Here is a 16,349-nt window from a genome sequence, read left to right on the forward strand (position 1 = left end):
GCCCCGCAATACCCCGCAAAAATAGTAATACATGTGTGTGTGTGTGTTTGCATGACTAGAGGCCGCCGCAGGACTCAGGTGTCACTGCCACGCGCTTAATGACAACAGATACGGCATGATGAATTTGCCAGGACAGTGTGGATGAGAAAAACAGACAGGGACGATTGGTGAATGAACGAGCAGACAAGAAAAAGTGAGAAAGACGTAAGTGTGACTTTGCATTTGTTTGTATGTGAGTATGCCAGGGGTGGGGATTGCTCCATGCCAAATGGACGAAGGGGTGAAGGAGGTGCTGGTGTGTGTGTGTGTGTGTGTGTGTGTCTTTAAAGTGAGTTATGGACTATAAGCGGCTGCTTAAGGAGAAGGAAGATCTTGGTCAGCACATTGCTTCAGGTCATCAAGAGGACATGAAAATGCACTATGACAGTGTGCAAGTTTAGATCATTAATACCAGGAGCAGAGCGCACGACCCACGTACATGGTCTGTACGCCACTTTAAATAGTGCATGCTTTCGAGAACAGGTTATAGGTTTGTTTTTGTATTTTCATGATTTTCATTATTGCGAAATACTGACACAGTACAGCTGGGCTATACCTCGATATAGTAAAATATATTAGTCACTTTGCCACCTGTAACTCATGCATTATTAATTGAGATAGTGTGAAAGAAGGGATGATGTTACAATTGCATGTGCAGATCCCCCCTGTTGGTGATGGACACACTGTGTGAACTTTACAAATTAGTGTCAAAGTTCTAAGGTTCAGACTTATGTCTCTTCTATGTGTATGACCTGTCTGAGTTTGGTGTAAGATTTAAGGCAACATAAAATACACCTTGGAAAGCCACATGTCTCAAGTAATCAGGCGCCTGAGTTTCGTAACTGTCTCACAGCAGAGATGTAGTTATACACAGGGCTGTATTCTCCTGCCAGGACACCATTCCATTCAGAAGAATTACCACTTGGTCTAATGCTCAGGATCTGGTTGTCACGGTGACAGCGAGCAGACAGGTATCTGAAAGGAAACACTTGTTGCTCTTCAACCTCTCTCCTTCAGTTTCCCTGTCATGTACATAGATCAGCTGAAATATAGTTAGTGTGTTGTTGAGTGTTTCATTCTTATCAGCAGATGCTTCATTAACATGGCACGATGTTAAAGACAAGCCGATGATCGTATGTTGATGGCTTTGGGAGATCACGCTGACGGGGCAAAGTCATTGAGACAAGGGAAAAGGGTGAGTGTTCAGTTTTTGTTTCAAGGCTCCTTTTTATAATGTATTCATGTACCAATAATTATTAATTGTTAGTTTATTGTTTATGTGCAATGATCAGTGCATAGAACTGATCATATTGGGGGAAATATGTTTGCTTGAAAGTGCCAGTTTCAATTCGGCAGCTTTTCTCTTTACCAGGAACGTTCCTTCTGACATAACCATTTTATTGTCTCAAAAAGGCTATTCTGTACAATTAGGGGATCCTGATAGCTGTTGCCACTCATGCCATTGTTTTAACTACTTACTTATTTACTCACGTATATATATATATATATATTCCTGTAAAATAAAAAATGGGTCTAAATATTAAATACTTTTATTACATACATTTGCCTTATATGTTTTATTATAATTCTTTTATTTTTAACAACATTCTTGAATTTTTTTTAACGGTTTCATATATATATATATATATATATATATATATATATATATATATATATATATATATATATATATATATACTCCTCTATACATCAACTCTCCATATATATTATATTAAAATGTAAAAAGGCACTAAAGACTCTAATTGTCTTTAGTGTCTTTATTGCTTGCCAAAACATAACCTGAATGTGTTGGTGTGATTAATAACAGTATCTGAAGTAAGTTTGTCACTGTGTATTACAGTGAGCGTGGAAGCAGGCATTTCATGCTGTTTGTCTGTAAATAGGTTGGCTGGTTTGTTGGAAGTGTATGTGGGGTTAGTGATGGCCTATGTGGTATTTGTATGCACTCTTGGACCCACAAATTATCCTGGCATATACACTGACACAGATGCAGTGCTAGATCATATTCTGACGCTGACTCCTGGCCCCAGGCCTGTCCCTTAGACCCTGACAAAATCCTTAACTGCTAAAATGGTCACTCTGAACCAAAGCTGCCTTCAATTAACTATCCATAATTCAGTATATAGCTCTGATGGTGCACAAATGGTGCACAATTAATCAAATCAACCATGAGTTTCTACTAATAAATAGTGTTGGAAAAATTAACAAAATAAAGTTGAAAAAAAGGTACTGTAGAAACTTTCCACCAAATACTTTATTAAGACTTAAAATTATTGTTTTATATTTGTAAACACAATAAGCTCTAAGCTCTTAAATGTGTAAAACATAGTGATATATAATATTTCTCCAATTAGAATTAGGTCAAATCAAGAAATCATAATGAAAGATTTAATGCCAAACCAAAGAACACAAACATTTTATTTATTTTGTTTATTTAATTATAGATTAATCGATTGATTGATTGATTAATTGATTGATTGATTTAAAATACACTTAAAAGTATTCTGCTTTGGTACTCTCAAAGCCATTAGTCTGAAATCAAACTCTCCTTGAAAAAGTTTACTGGTAAATTCATTTGCTGGGGGTTTAGACATGTTTATGAGAGTATTAAAGTGTGTGTGTGTGTGTGTGTGTGTGTGTGTGTGTGTGTGTGTGTGTGTGTGTGTGTGTGTGTGTGTGTGTGTGTGTGGATCTGGTTTGCGTTATTTGCAGTGTCTTTTTGCCTTGTTGTCACTATATCCATTGCAGGATGCCAGAGAGAGTTTTTCAGTTTCATAGTCAGAACTATCACAAGCTGAAGCGAGCATGTTTGCGGCATGGAGCTCTTTTTAAAGACCCACACTTTCCTGCCTGTAATCAGTCACTGTTCTACAAGAGAACACCCCCTCCAGGACTCACATGGAAAAGACCACGGGTGAGAAAAATCACAACGTTATTATTAAATAGACAATAAATTAATCTTAACCTAAAAATAGAGTTAAGCTGAAGTTTTACTTGGCATCATGGGAAACCACTAGTACAGTCGTTAGTACAGTTGTATTCACCATGTCTACTGGAATATGGATTAGAATATCCAGAATACCAAGAACCAAGAAGAATACCCGGTATGAAACCACTGACATCATTTCGCTCTCTAAGAGAGAACCATCATCTTGTCAAAACTGAGTTGTTGCTACCATTTCTTTGGACTGTAAATGGCCAGCAATAAAGTGCATAAAGTTCTCCTGTCTTTGGATATCTAGCTATTGGCGGTCTAATTGTGGTTGCACAGTCATTCATGTTGTTGCATTTATGTTTAAGTAATGGCCTTTTTAATGTTGACGAGGCATCAGCTCATTGCAATTCGAAACCTTGAAAGTGTGTCTGTCGTGTGGTTGGCGTCACAGGCATTACCAAGATTTGCTTTGGATATGCTGTAAAAAATAATTGACAGTGATTAAAATAGTGACTGCACCAGCTAAAGGGTAACCAGTGAAATGGAGCAGTAGACAAGCTGTCTGTGTGGGGCTGTAGAGCTCGAGGTGAGGTTTAAAAATGCCTAAAGATAACCACTCATACCCAAACCACAAACAGATAGCTAGCTTGAGCAGCTAGCTTGAGAGGTTAGATAATGTAATAGTCTGGCCAAAGACTCTTTGCCACTAATCATCATAAAGGTTCTAAATTTAAATTTCTGTTGTGCAAAGAATGTATTATTATTATTATTAACCAGCGCTAATGGTTATGAAATAATGTCACTAGCTAGCATTATGTGACAGCAGTCTAGAAGGCTACAACATGCATCTAACTATGTATTAACAAAAGGTTTCATAATATTATCTCAAGTTACTTAAATGTTCTCCTTTGCAGTATTTTTCACCATAAAAAACATTAAGCAAAACACTCTTTTGGGATATTTGGTTTGCTAAATAGAGCTAATTTTAAAAAAAATCTAAATAAAGCTAATCATTTCAGCATCTACTGCATATCATAATATTGGGATAGACAGAGGATCCAAAGACAACATTGTCTGATACAGTGGTTAACTGATATCAACTTGAAACTCGATACTTGAGCTAAAGGGCAACAACTTTGATCACTGAAGAAAATAAAAAGAGTGGAATAATCATATTATTAGCATTTCTCTGTTAAATAATCAATGGAGCACTGAGCATAGGTTAAATGCAGCCTTTACCGCAGTGTCTATGACAGAAATATTAGTTTATGTTAAATGATTTGTCACCTGTTTTTAAGTGGATTAACATGCTGACAAGCACAATGTAACATTACTGATACATAATAATCTAAAAATCTTTGGACTATATATTGCACAGTGTGCAACCAAATGCATGTAAATTATATTGTATGAAATTTTGTCTGTCTGGCATCATTAACTTGACACCAGGCAATACTTGAAGACAGGATCCAATGTCAGTGCATAAATGAACAGGTCCTGGCTGATGGTACTTCTCTCTTCTACTCATTTATATACATACATATCTGTATTTGACTCTCTCATGCAAATGCCCACAAAACTCAAGCACAATAATTAGGAATGTTAATAATGCCTATTGAAATTTTGCTAAATCTAATCGACAGTTTTGGGTCAATAGTTCATTTTTATGATTGACAAATAATTACATGATGATTTCAAGTTTCAGTTGTAAATTTTTATCTACCTCTCTCTTTCTGTGGTTCAGGAAATGTGTAAAGACCCAAGACTTTTTGTGGATGGAATCAGTACCAGAGATCTTCACCAGGGCAGTTTGGGGAACTGCTGGATGGTGGCAGCTACTTCCTGTCTTGCAACAGAGCCATCGCTTTGGAAGAAGGTGTGTATGTGAAAGGAAAGGTTAAGAAAAAGAAGAAAGAGTTTATCATTAATTACTTCTCCCTACACATGATATCCTTTCCCAGGTCATCCCAGATCACACGGAGCAGGAGTGGAACCCGAAGCGACCACACCTGTATGCAGGAATTTTTCACTTTCGCTTCTGGCGTTTGGGTCAGTGGATGGATGTGGTGGTGGATGATCGCTTACCAGTCAGTGAAGATGGAACTCTGCTCTTCTGTCGCTCAGCCACACCACGAGAGTTTTGGAGCGCCCTGCTGGAGAAAGCTTATGCCAAGTATGAAATGCTAGAAGGATAGATTCCAAAAAAAAAGAAAGAAAAAATGATGAACTGTACAGTAAATAAAGAAATTATTATACTACTAAAATGTTTTATTTGTCAATAGAATTGTTTATTTGTTCTATGAATGAATATATACACTATATGGCTTATATTATCTGGAGACATAATCATAACAATCATAATATATGTGCTTCTAGAACATACTTATCTATTCTGCAAAGGCTCAAAAAGATATTTAAGTGTGGTTGTGTTGATTTTTGCTCATTCCACCACAAGAGCTGTAGAAAGTTCAGGCACTGATTTTGGGTGAGGAGGCCACGAGTTCTTTCACAACATTCTTGGCGATCCATATCATCATGATCCTCACTTTGTGCGTGGGTGATTGTCATGCTGAAACTGGCTAGGCTAGGCCGCTTATTTCCATTGAAGGAATAACTTTAAGCTACAGAATGCAAAGACATTTAAATCTATTGTTTGCTTCAGTATGGCAAAAAACATGAATATGGTATGAGAATTGGTGTGATAGTCTGGTGTCTAAATCATTTTTGCCAAAAATCATTCAATTGACACTTTGTTATTTTTTATTATATATACTTTTTTATATACTATTTATAACAGGACGTGAATTTGGAATATGATTTTTGCATGCTTTACATTATCTCTGACCAGTTTTTAACCACAGAGTTGAGGGTTGATATTTGTAGGTCATGTGTAAGGGATGTTTTTTTTTTAGTTCAGAAAGGGTATAATTTTTTTTCACCTATTCAGGTGATACACCATAAAAAAAATAAATAAATAAAAATATATATAAATAATAAAAAAAAAATAATAATAATAATAAAAAAAAAATAATAAAAAAAAAAAAAAAAAAAAATATATATATTTATATATATATATATATATATATATATATATATATATATATATATATATATATATATATATATATATATATATATATATATATAGTGTACATTTTATTGCCAGAATTTTTATTGCAACAGTAATGTGTTTTCTCTGATTCTTATCTTTTTAGGCTAAATGGCTGTTATGAAGCCCTAGAGGGTGGAAACACTGCAGAAGCTCTGGTAGATTTTACTGGAGGAGTATCTGAACCACTGAGTTTAGATGGAAAGACTTTGAGTCAACATAGCGACCAAAGGAGAGCGCTCTTTCAGACACTGTCCAGAGCACACATGTGTAAAGCTCTCATCACATGCTCCATACGGGTAAAAAAAATTACAAATAATAATGGACTCTACATATTTCTAAAGGACTCTACATATACAATGCCATGTGTAGGCCAGAGCACCCAATTAACTTACCCAAATTTAAAACACAGTCAACCTTAATATTTAGACCTCTAAAGTCCTATTTGATTTCTCTGTCTGTATTTTTGCAGCCAGCAGAAGGAGAGCAGATTGAATCTGTGCTGGAATGTGGTTTAGTGAAGGGTCACGCATATGGGGTAACAGCATTTAAGAAGATCCGAGTTGGGGAAAATATGCTAGCTGTTTGTGGAACATCAAGGCTGTACATGGTGCGCATGAGAAACCCATGGGGCACAGCAGACTGGACAGGAACTTGGAGTCAGGGGTAATAAGTTACCTATCATGTAGATATGTTTTGTTGAAAACGCTAATGATAAAAAAGGAAATTATAATTTCAATGGTCCTTATTCTGATATGACACAAGTACATTTATATTTGCGCAGTTGTGTGTTCTCAGTAATTTGTATGTTTTGGCACCACCTGCAGGTCACTTCAATGGCAGCAGGTGGGCCGCTTCGAGAGAGAGAAGATGGGGCTGATTGCCAGAGATGTGGGAGAATTTTGGTAACAAATTAAGTGGCTGTTTTCTACAGAAATAAGAATTTGAAGTAGGGCTTGCACCAATACATCCTGGTATACGGTCAGATGCTGTACTTGTTTACTTATACTGTAGTCAAACAATTTCTCCGGATTAGTGAAGTGAGATTGCATTGAACATCTCAGATGTAGGAGCACATTCTTTTTATTTGCTCTTTCTCACTGTTGTTTGCATATAAAGTCTGATTCAAGGTTTGATTAGTAGCTAACTGTTACTTCCCTGCACGCTCACTTCAACCTCCTTTAATGCTAAAATTAAACTCATCATGAAGAATTTACTGCTAGCAGCTCATTGCAGCAACCAGCATAACTAGAACTCAGAAATCAGTAAAATGTTCCATGACTCTCCTGATTTCTTAATGCATAGTTTTTACATATTTTGGGAATCAGTATTAGTGTTGATATCGGCAAGTGGGAAAAAAAAACAATGTACTTTTATTCTAAAAAGTGGTATTGCATTTCTGATTTAAAGTATTTCTCTTTAATTTACAAAAATCACAACTTGATAATATATTCTAGGTTATGGCAGACCTTTGTGTGTTTCTCTTACCAGGATGGAGTTTGAAGACTTCTGCCACTACTTCACAGATATGGTGGTGTGCAGGCTGGTGGAACGATGCTTGTTCTGGCATTGGGGTCACTGGAGAGAGACTCATTGTACTGGAGAGTGGACTCATGCTCCTGTACACTTAGCAAGACCATCTGCTTCTAGATCCTTCAACACCAAGGAGGTCTCCTCAAGTTCCCGACGGGCTCTTCCAGTTGCTGTCCCAAGAGGAGACAGGCAAGAAGAGAGACTAAGTGAAAGGCAGCTGCATGAAAGAAGGGACCACATAGTAATCGAGAAGAAACCTGGGCCAACACAAAGTGGAGAGAGAACAACAAAGAAGAATGAAGACGAATTTCAGGGAAATGAGGCAAGAGTGGTGGATGAAAGATGGGAGAAAGAGATGGACAAGAGAAGTAGGTGTGGTGGATGTATTAACCACAGAGAGACATTTCTTCATAATCCTCAGGTACAGCAGACTTTTTTAACATAGCCGAATTGAAAGAAAGATTAAAAACAATGAAAGTTAGACTGATGCCATATAAAACACTCTTAAATGAGGTACTCTCATTCTCACGTACTCTCTCCCAATATATTTTCTGAATGCACTTTAACAATAGCGTGCTTGGAATTATGTTTTGTTACATCATATGTATAGCAAAAAATGTGCTAGATGTTACCTTCTGTTCCAAAACTTATCTCCTTCAGTTCATGTTCGATTTGGGAGGAGAGGGGGATGAGGTGCTCATTTGCCTGCAACAAGAAGACCGAAGGATGAAACGGAGGGAAGGAGGAGGGGAAAATCTCCCAATTGGCTTTGAGGTGCTAAGGGTAAGAGCAGTCTGTTACTGCTACTGGAATCACTTATAGACAAACACTATATTGCCAAAGGTTTGTGGACACCTGGTCATAAGTATGCTAAGCTAGCTGGCCCTGTGGGGTGAATTTGAAATCTGATTGGTTAAAGAAACAAAGCAATTTATTAAGGAGACTATGGTAAAAAGGCCAGACTTTGCAGGCCCTGGGCAGATTAGATTGACATGGCAGCAAATAGGGGCTGAATTCTGATTGGACAAAAAATCTAACGTATTGGAAGCAGAGCAGCTAAGAGAAATGCTATGAAATTAAGAGAATAAACTGTTGGGAATAAATTAATACAATTTCAAAGAGCAAATATTAGAATTCAGGTTGTAAATGTAGGTCAGTGCTTCTGATAGTGTTTAGGCCAGCAGAGAAGGCTTTGCCGGCCCTGACCGCCCGCCAGTGGGTTGTGGACATTTGTGTTCATCAGCCATAACTGTGTTTGTAAAGTCAAGTACTGATGTCGTAGAGGAGGCCTGGAGTGCAGTCAGTGTTGCAATGCATCCCAATGTTGTGCAGTAGGTTTGAGATCAGATCTCTATATCAGGCCACTCAAGATCTTCCTCTCCAAATCAGAGGCTGCAAAAGTACACACATCCTTTACTGTGGTGGTGACGAGGTGCTGGATGATTGGGTCACTACTGCAGAAGTGATAAGGGAGACAGCTAGAAAGGTACTTGTTGTGACATCTGGAAATAAAAAGGAAGACAAAGAGAAGTGGTGGTGGAATGAGGAAGTGCAGGAGAGCATAAGGAGAAAGAGGTTGGCAGAATTGGGATCGACAGAGTGATGAGAAAAGTAGGCAGGAGTACAATTGATTTGGCAGCAGGTGAAGAGGGATGTGGTGAAAGCCAAGAAAAGGCATATGAGGAGCTGTATGAGAAGTTAAGGAAGGAGAAAAGGATTTATACCGATTGACTAGGCAGAGGGTCCGAGCTGGGAAGGATGTGCTACAAGTTAGAGCAATAAAGGATGAAGATGAAAATGTGTTGACCAGTGAGGAGAGTGTGTTGAGAAGATGGAGGGAGTATTTTGAGCAGCTAATGAACGAGGAAAGTGAGAGAGAGAGAGAGAGAGAGAGAGAGAGAGAGAGAGAGAGAGAGAGAGAGAGAGAGAGAGAGAGAAAAGGTTAGGTGGTGTGGAGTTGGTGAAGCAGGAAGTGGATATGATTAGTAAGGAGGAAGTGAGAGCATCGATTAAGAGTGGGAAGTCGGTTGGACCAGATGACGTACCGGTAAAAGCATGGAGATGTTCAGGAGAGATGGCAGTGGAGTTTTTAACAAGATTGTTTAACAAGAGTTTGGAATGTGAGAGGATGCCTGAGGAATAAAGAAGGAGTGTGCTGGTACCGATCTTAAAGAATAAGGAAGATTTGCAGACCTGCAGTAATTAAGTAGGGGATTTAAGTTGATCAGTCTCACCATGAAGTTATGGAAAAGAGTAGTAAAAGAGAGAAGAGGTGACCATCTGTGAGCAGTATGGTTTTATGCCGAGGAAGAGCACCACAGATGCAGTATTTGCTTTGAGAATGTTGAAGTATAGAGAAGGTGTGTTTGTGGATTTATAGAAAGCGTACGACAGGGTGCCAAGAGAGGAATATTGTATGAGGAAGTCAGGTGTGTCAGAGAAGTATGTGAGGTTGGTGCAGGACATGTATGAAGATAGTGTGACAGCAGTGAAGTGTGTAGTAGGAACGACAGACTGGTTCAAAGTGGAGGTTAGACTGCATCAAGGATCGGCTCTGAGTCTTTTCCGTTTGCAGTGGTGATGGACAGGTTGACAGACGAGGTCAGACATGAGTCTCCCTGGACTATGATGTTTGTGGATAATATTGTGATTTGTGTAAGAATAGGGAGCAGGTTGAGAAGAGCCTGTAGAGGAGAGAACACAAGCAGAGAAAAGATGATGATGATCAGTAATGTCTCTGTTCTCAGTCTTGTTTACATCGCTGACTCCCTCTGTCTCGTCCATGTTAACCCCAGACTTCTTGTTGCCTTCTGCCTTGCTCATTGTTAACTTAATAAACTAGCCTACATCTGTGGTGTGTGAGAGCCACGTAATGACGAAATAGGTTGATAGGATGAAAATGGCACGCAGTGTAGAAAAAATATTTACATTTTACCAAATAGATTAAAACTAAAGTAACAAGCCTGTTTTGAAAATGCAAGAAGTAGAAAGTACAGATATTTGTGTAAAAATTTAACGAGTAAAAGTAAAAAAGAAAAATAAATGTTGAAGTAAAGTTCTGATACCAGAAACATCTACTTAAGTAAATTAATGATGTATTTGTACTTCGTTAATTCCCACCTCTGCTCCAAAGCATGTAAACCACATTTTCATGGATTTCACTTTGTGTACAGGGGCATTGCCATGCTGGAACAGGATTGGGTTTCCAAGTTCAAGTGAACACAAAACTTTATTATAAAGCGTCCAAAGACATCCTATACAATTGTGTGCCTCCAGCTTTGTGCTAACAGTTCTGGCAAGAAAGATCAGGTGTCCCAATACTTTTTGTTCATATAGTATAGAACAGGGGTCACCAACCTTTTTGAATCTGAGAGCTACTTCTTGGGTTCATTAATGTGAAGGTCTACTAGTTTGAATACAAATTTGCTCAATTTACCTTTAAATATATGTTATTTATAATGAATGATATTTGTGATATGCATGTGAAGACACTGATCATGTTAATGATTTCTCACAATAATTATCAACAATGATTTAACAAGGTAGGTAACAGATAAATATCAATATGCAAAACTTTATTTATATAAATCTCTGCAAGTATTTACATTTTCAAATGATCACTTCTACAACATTTTCACTAGCCACTAACAATTTTTAACAAATTATCCACTACAATGCATAATGTTTGCTGGTGAATGATGCAGTGGTAATGCATGAAATTTGGGAACTGTGGGACACCTTTACTGTGAGTGATAAATCCTGTATGTCGGCCAATCGTAGCAGGAGCCCCGTCGGTAGTTGGAAAAGCATACCAGCTTTTCCAACGGCACTTTTTTCTCTGTGAAAAACTCCTTCACCGCGTTATAGATGTCAACTTCCCTCATAGTTGTCTTTAGGGGCAGTAGTGTCAGAAGTTCTTCTTTTGTGGAGAAATCATCAAACACCATCCGGCTGTCCATGGACTCATCACACTGGATGCTAAACCACCTGCACTTCGCCAGATCCCGGTACAGCTGATCGGCCAAGTTCCCGGACATAGCCGACACTCTTCATACCATTGTAGTTGCCCACAGTTGGACATCGGAGAGAGTGGAGATTACATCTGTTCCATATTTCTCGTCTTTAAGCACAGTTTTTGCAATTATCATCATTGCATCTTTGCATCTGGAGTTGCCCATGGTGAAAGGCGGCGGGCTGGTGTGGGTTTGCTTATAGCCCCCCAGCTCAGCCGCCATGTGTTGGAGTTTACTCCGGTGAATGAGAGGGTCATTTCCCTGCGCGTACGGGTCGGGGATAGGTCTCTCACTGTCGTGTGTGCCTACGGGCCAAACGGCAGTGTAGAGTACCCGGCCTTCTTGGGGTCTCTGGGAGGGGTGCTGGAAAGTGCTCCGACTGGGGACTCCATCGTTCTACTGGGAGACTTCAATGCCCACGTGGGCAGCGACAGTGACACCTGGAGGGGCGTGATTGGGAGGAACGGCCCCCCTGATCTGAACCCGAGCTGTGTTCAGTTATTGGACTTCTGTGCTAGTTACAGTTTGTCCATAACGAACACCATGTTCAAGCATAAGGGTGTCCATCAGTACACGTGGTACCAGGACACCCTAGGCCGTAGGTCTATGATTGACTTTGTGGTCGTTTCATCTGACCTGTGGCCGTATGTCTTGGACACTTGGGTAAAGAGAGGGGCGGAGCTGTCAACTGATCACCACCTGGTGGTGGGTTGGATCCGATGGCGGGGGAGGAAGCTGGACAGACTTGGCAGACCCAAGCATACTGTGAGGGTCTGCTGGGAACGTTTGGCCGAGTCTCCTGTCAGAGAGATCTTCAACTCCCACCTTCGGCGGAGCTTCGACCGGATCCCGAGGGAGGCTGGAGATATTGAGTCTGAGTGGGCCATGTTCTCCACCTCCATTGTCGAAGCGGCCGCTCGGAGCTGTGGCTGTAAGGTCTCCGGTGCCTGTCGAGGCGGCAATCCCCGAACCCGGTGGTGGACACCGGAAGTAAGGGATGCCGTCAAGCTGAAGAAGGAGTCCTATTGGGCCTGGTTGGCTTGTGGGACTCCTGAGGCAGCCGACGGGTACCGGCAGGCCAAGCGAACTGCAGCCCGGGTGGTTGTGGAGGCAAAAACTCGGGCCTGGGAGGAGTTCGGTGAGGCCATGGAGAAGGACTATCGGCTGGCCTTGAAGAGATTCTGGCAAACCGTCCGGCGCCTCAGGAGAAGGGAGCAGTGCCCTAACAATGCTGTTTACAGTAGAGGTGGGGAGCTGTTGACCTCACCTGGGGAGGTCGTTGGACGGTGGAAGGAATACTTCGAGGATCTTCTCAATCCCGCCGTCACGTCTTTCATTGAGGAAGCAGAGGCTAAGGGCTCAGAGGTGGACTCGTTCATCACTCAAGCTGAAGTCACCAAGGTAGTCAAAAAACTCCTCGATGGCAAGGCAACGGGGGTGGATGAGATCCACCCTGAGTTTCTCAAGTCTCTGGATGTTGTGGGGCTGTCTTGGCTGACATGCCTCTGCAGCATCGCGTGGCAGTCGGGGACTATGGTGAGCTATTTTTAGAACAGGCCTGCGGGTGACTCATGTGGCCCTTGCAGGCAACCTTGTGCTCGCGGGCACCATGTTGGTGACCCCTGGTGTAGAATTTATTTGCAGATTTGTTAGGTTCAAATAAACAAGTATGTTCCAAATATGAAGCAAATGCACTTAGGAAAAGAGATTTCTGCTTTATTACATTTTGTGTAATACTGTTTTAATAAATTGGCTTGTTGCATGGACACTGTCTCCAAAAACACGTGCACTTACAGAAGAAACAAAAAGGCAAGGTCATCCTGTCATATGCTGCTACTGTATGAATGTAATGTTAGCGTTCAAAATAGTCTTTCTCTTTTGTATTCCTCTTTCAGATCGAGATGAACCGTGTGAGTAGAGTGCAGTGTTTTAATGAGCAGGCAGCCAGTTCAGTCTACATGGACTCACGTAGTATTACCCTGCGTGTAACTCTTGACCCTGGGCGCTACGCCCTTCTACCCACCACCTTCCAGCCTGGGTTTACTGGACGCTTTCTTCTACGCCTCTTCTCACACACACATGTCAAACTCAGGTGAGATGTTGCAGGCCATGTCTAGTCTGGACCAGAGTGTGTCAAAAATGTATCCACATATTACATCAGCAGTTCAATATTTTATAAAGCTACACAATGCTTTAACAATGGCTTTCCTGCAATGAAAGCTATAAGACTGTAAAATCCACTGCTCTCTCTTTCTGTAGGGAGCTGAAAGAGGAGGTACCTGCTCCCTCCCTGTGGCAGTGTTGTATGCCTCAGCCATGTGCTGTTGTTACAGTGCACCTTCACAGAGCCTCCACATTTAACAAGCCCAAACAGCCAGGTTAATACAAGTTTAGATACACAATACTATTGTTATACAAGAACACTTTGTTTCTCTTAATATAATTTATACAGGTAACTGAAATACTTATAGCAGTGTTTATTGTTGTTCCTGATTTTGGAAAAGACTATCGGACACTAATTATAAATAAAATAATAATAAAGTAAAATTAAAGACACGCCCTTTTGCATAAGTACTTGTTAATCCTCATGTAGTCACTTGTACACATCATAAAAGCATTTCTCATTGTGTTTGAGCAAATTGCGAATACTATGTTACATTCATCATTTGATAGTGAACATTTGTCTGCTGTTTCCCACATTCGTTTATAATCATGTTGATCAATATATATTATTCTGGTTTTCACCTGAATCTAAACTTTTTGTAAATGTTTCTTGAATTGAATTGTGCAGATGATTCAGATCAACCAATGATCAACTAGTCCTCTACAGTAGGTCAGCAGTGAATATAGTAGTAATAGGTGAGAATATACAGACAGAGTCAAACATGGAATTACAATATCTGAAATTGGATGAACAAGAAGGAAACGAACGAACACTAGTACAGTACAGTAAAAGTGTGAATCCTGTCCAGTCTCTTCCAATCAATATCCCACATACAGTATTGTCTAAATTTCATATCAGCCATACTGAAGAAATTCAGCCTTGTCACTTCCAATCATTGTAATCCAAACCGTAGTTTACATCCGGAAATACTGAAAACATGTGCTTCCTACTGACAACACGACTAAACATTTTGACAATCTTGTTTGTAAACAATGACAAAAGGACTGTTATTCTGTTGGCAATGATATGGTATGTACATCAACACAAATACTTACTTTTGAGAGATGAACTTAGGATTTGGAAAAAAGTACAGGCTTTTGCAAGAAATCCAATGTGTTGTGCTGTTTGTACATTTGTTTTGAGAAATGTACTTACTGGTTTGCAATTATTAAGAATAATTGGAGAAATGCCCCAAAGCAACTGAGAAAAACTGTGATTGCAAAATCCCTTGGTGTGCCCTTACATTTCTTTACTGACACTGGCACCCGCTGTCCTTAGCTGTTGATTGATTAATAAAATTTCTTGGCTAGTCCTTAAAAACAAAATACTTCTTGAAAATCTTGATTTAAACGCATCTGTATGAATATTTTCTTTTAATGTCTGATCATATTTTTTTTCCTTACAGCTCCAGATGTATATGCTCTCATAAAGTGTGAGGAGTACACTATACGGACACGTGTCTTTAAAAAAGATGGAAGTCCTGAATTTAACACTAAAGCCATTTTCTACAGAAGGAAACCTAGGAGGAAAATCTGCATAGAGGTCTGATAAGATTCTTTATAAATTCAATCTAAAGTGACAATAATAAGGAAAGCTTAAACATTCTGTGTGTTTTGTATACATCCAGATATGGGGAAGAGGTTTGCTATTTGACTCCTTCCTGGGAAGAGCTAATTTTCAAACAGGGGCCAGTGAACATGGACGGACCAGAGTGATTGAACTGCAAGGTGGTCAGTCTCGTGGGTGCATTTACGTAGAGACTTCCACAAGTCAGTGCCTGACAGAATTATGACTTTTTTTATTCACTTATACAGTGGAACTAGGCTATTACAAAAATCTAATAACAGACTAGAAAAGCCAGCTTGGGACCAGACATTTGCAAGTTTCTACTTAAGAGTCTGGTGTTGTCATGCACTTGTCTGCTAATAAATGGACAGGAGACCTGCTCCTTTTGTTAAATATAAAAGCAGGTATTCTATAATGAATGTGTAAGCGTCATGTTTTTTGTTGAAATTGTAAGGCAGGAATGTAGGTCAGCCTGGCCTTAGGCTGACAGGAAAATTGTAGTCAATGAAAATGTTGTAGATCATTGGTGCATGTCTCATTAGTCCAAAGACAGTAAAAGGGCTCTTGTTAATGTGTTCTAGGCTTCATAAATGTAACACTTAGGTGAGGTAGCATAGTTATCTGCTGGTCAGATATTAAAAGAAAACATTTTCATTTATTTTAGGACGCTGTTTCTGTTGATAATAGTGTTTATGTAACCAGGCCTCTAAAAACTTTCATAATTACTGTTTAGCAGATCTGTTTGTTTTTAATAAATTTTTAAACAACATCATCATTTATGTTTTTTTCTGAATAAAGGTGTGTTTACTCAAAGAATCAGTTATTCTTAAAATTTGAGTGCAATACATACTTGGCATACTTGTCGTGTACAAATGAGATAAACACGTGCATAAAAAAGAACATAGATTTCCATTTCTTATCTTTGAACTCTTTTAAATACGTTGAGCTACACAACCAAACTTGGGCATC

At 39.4% G+C, this 16,349-nt stretch overlaps 1 protein-coding gene across 7 annotated transcripts; it reads left to right on the forward strand.

The window, feature by feature from the left end:
* The first annotated feature begins 48 nt into the window (after positions 1 to 48).
* On the forward strand, positions 49 to 16,193 carry LOC310726667 (calpain-5). Of its 7 annotated transcripts, none has more exons than XM_083542408.1 (15): positions 52 to 204; positions 933 to 1,010; positions 1,126 to 1,234; positions 2,809 to 2,974; positions 4,740 to 4,871; positions 4,957 to 5,168; positions 6,211 to 6,403; positions 6,577 to 6,770; positions 6,932 to 7,009; positions 7,596 to 8,058; positions 8,298 to 8,420; positions 13,546 to 13,742; positions 13,910 to 14,028; positions 15,220 to 15,356; positions 15,442 to 16,193. In XM_083542408.1, the coding sequence occupies exons 4-15, from the start codon at positions 2,810 to 2,812 to the stop codon at positions 15,604 to 15,606; spliced, it is 2,178 nt and encodes a 725-aa protein (XP_083398534.1). In that variant the 5' UTR covers positions 52 to 204; positions 933 to 1,010; positions 1,126 to 1,234; position 2,809; the 3' UTR covers positions 15,607 to 16,193. The 7 variants fall into 7 exon arrangements, with proteins under 7 accessions (XP_083398539.1, XP_083398534.1, XP_083398535.1 ...); XM_083542409.1 differs by having other exon boundaries at positions 1,129 to 1,234; XM_083542411.1 differs by having other exon boundaries at positions 53 to 232.
* Positions 16,194 to 16,349: the final 156 nt, after the last annotated feature.

This window comes from Silurus aristotelis, assembly GCF_946808225.1.
Source record: "Silurus aristotelis genome assembly, chromosome: 5".
Lineage (NCBI taxonomy): Eukaryota > Metazoa > Chordata > Actinopteri > Siluriformes > Siluridae > Silurus > Silurus aristotelis.

Bases quoted from the DNA above. Each gene is read 5' to 3' on its own strand.
- LOC310726667 (XM_083542413.1), top strand. From the start codon at position 2,810: ATGCCAGAGAGAGTTTTTCAGTTTCATAGTCAGAACTATCACAAGCTG. The intron at 13,743-13,909 runs GTGAGATGTTGC...CTCTTTCTGTAG, and splicing joins CACACACATGTCAAACTCAG to GGAGCTGAAAGAGGAGGTAC. The intron at 14,029-15,219 runs GTTAATACAAGT...TTTTCCTTACAG, and splicing joins TAACAAGCCCAAACAGCCAG to CTCCAGATGTATATGCTCTC.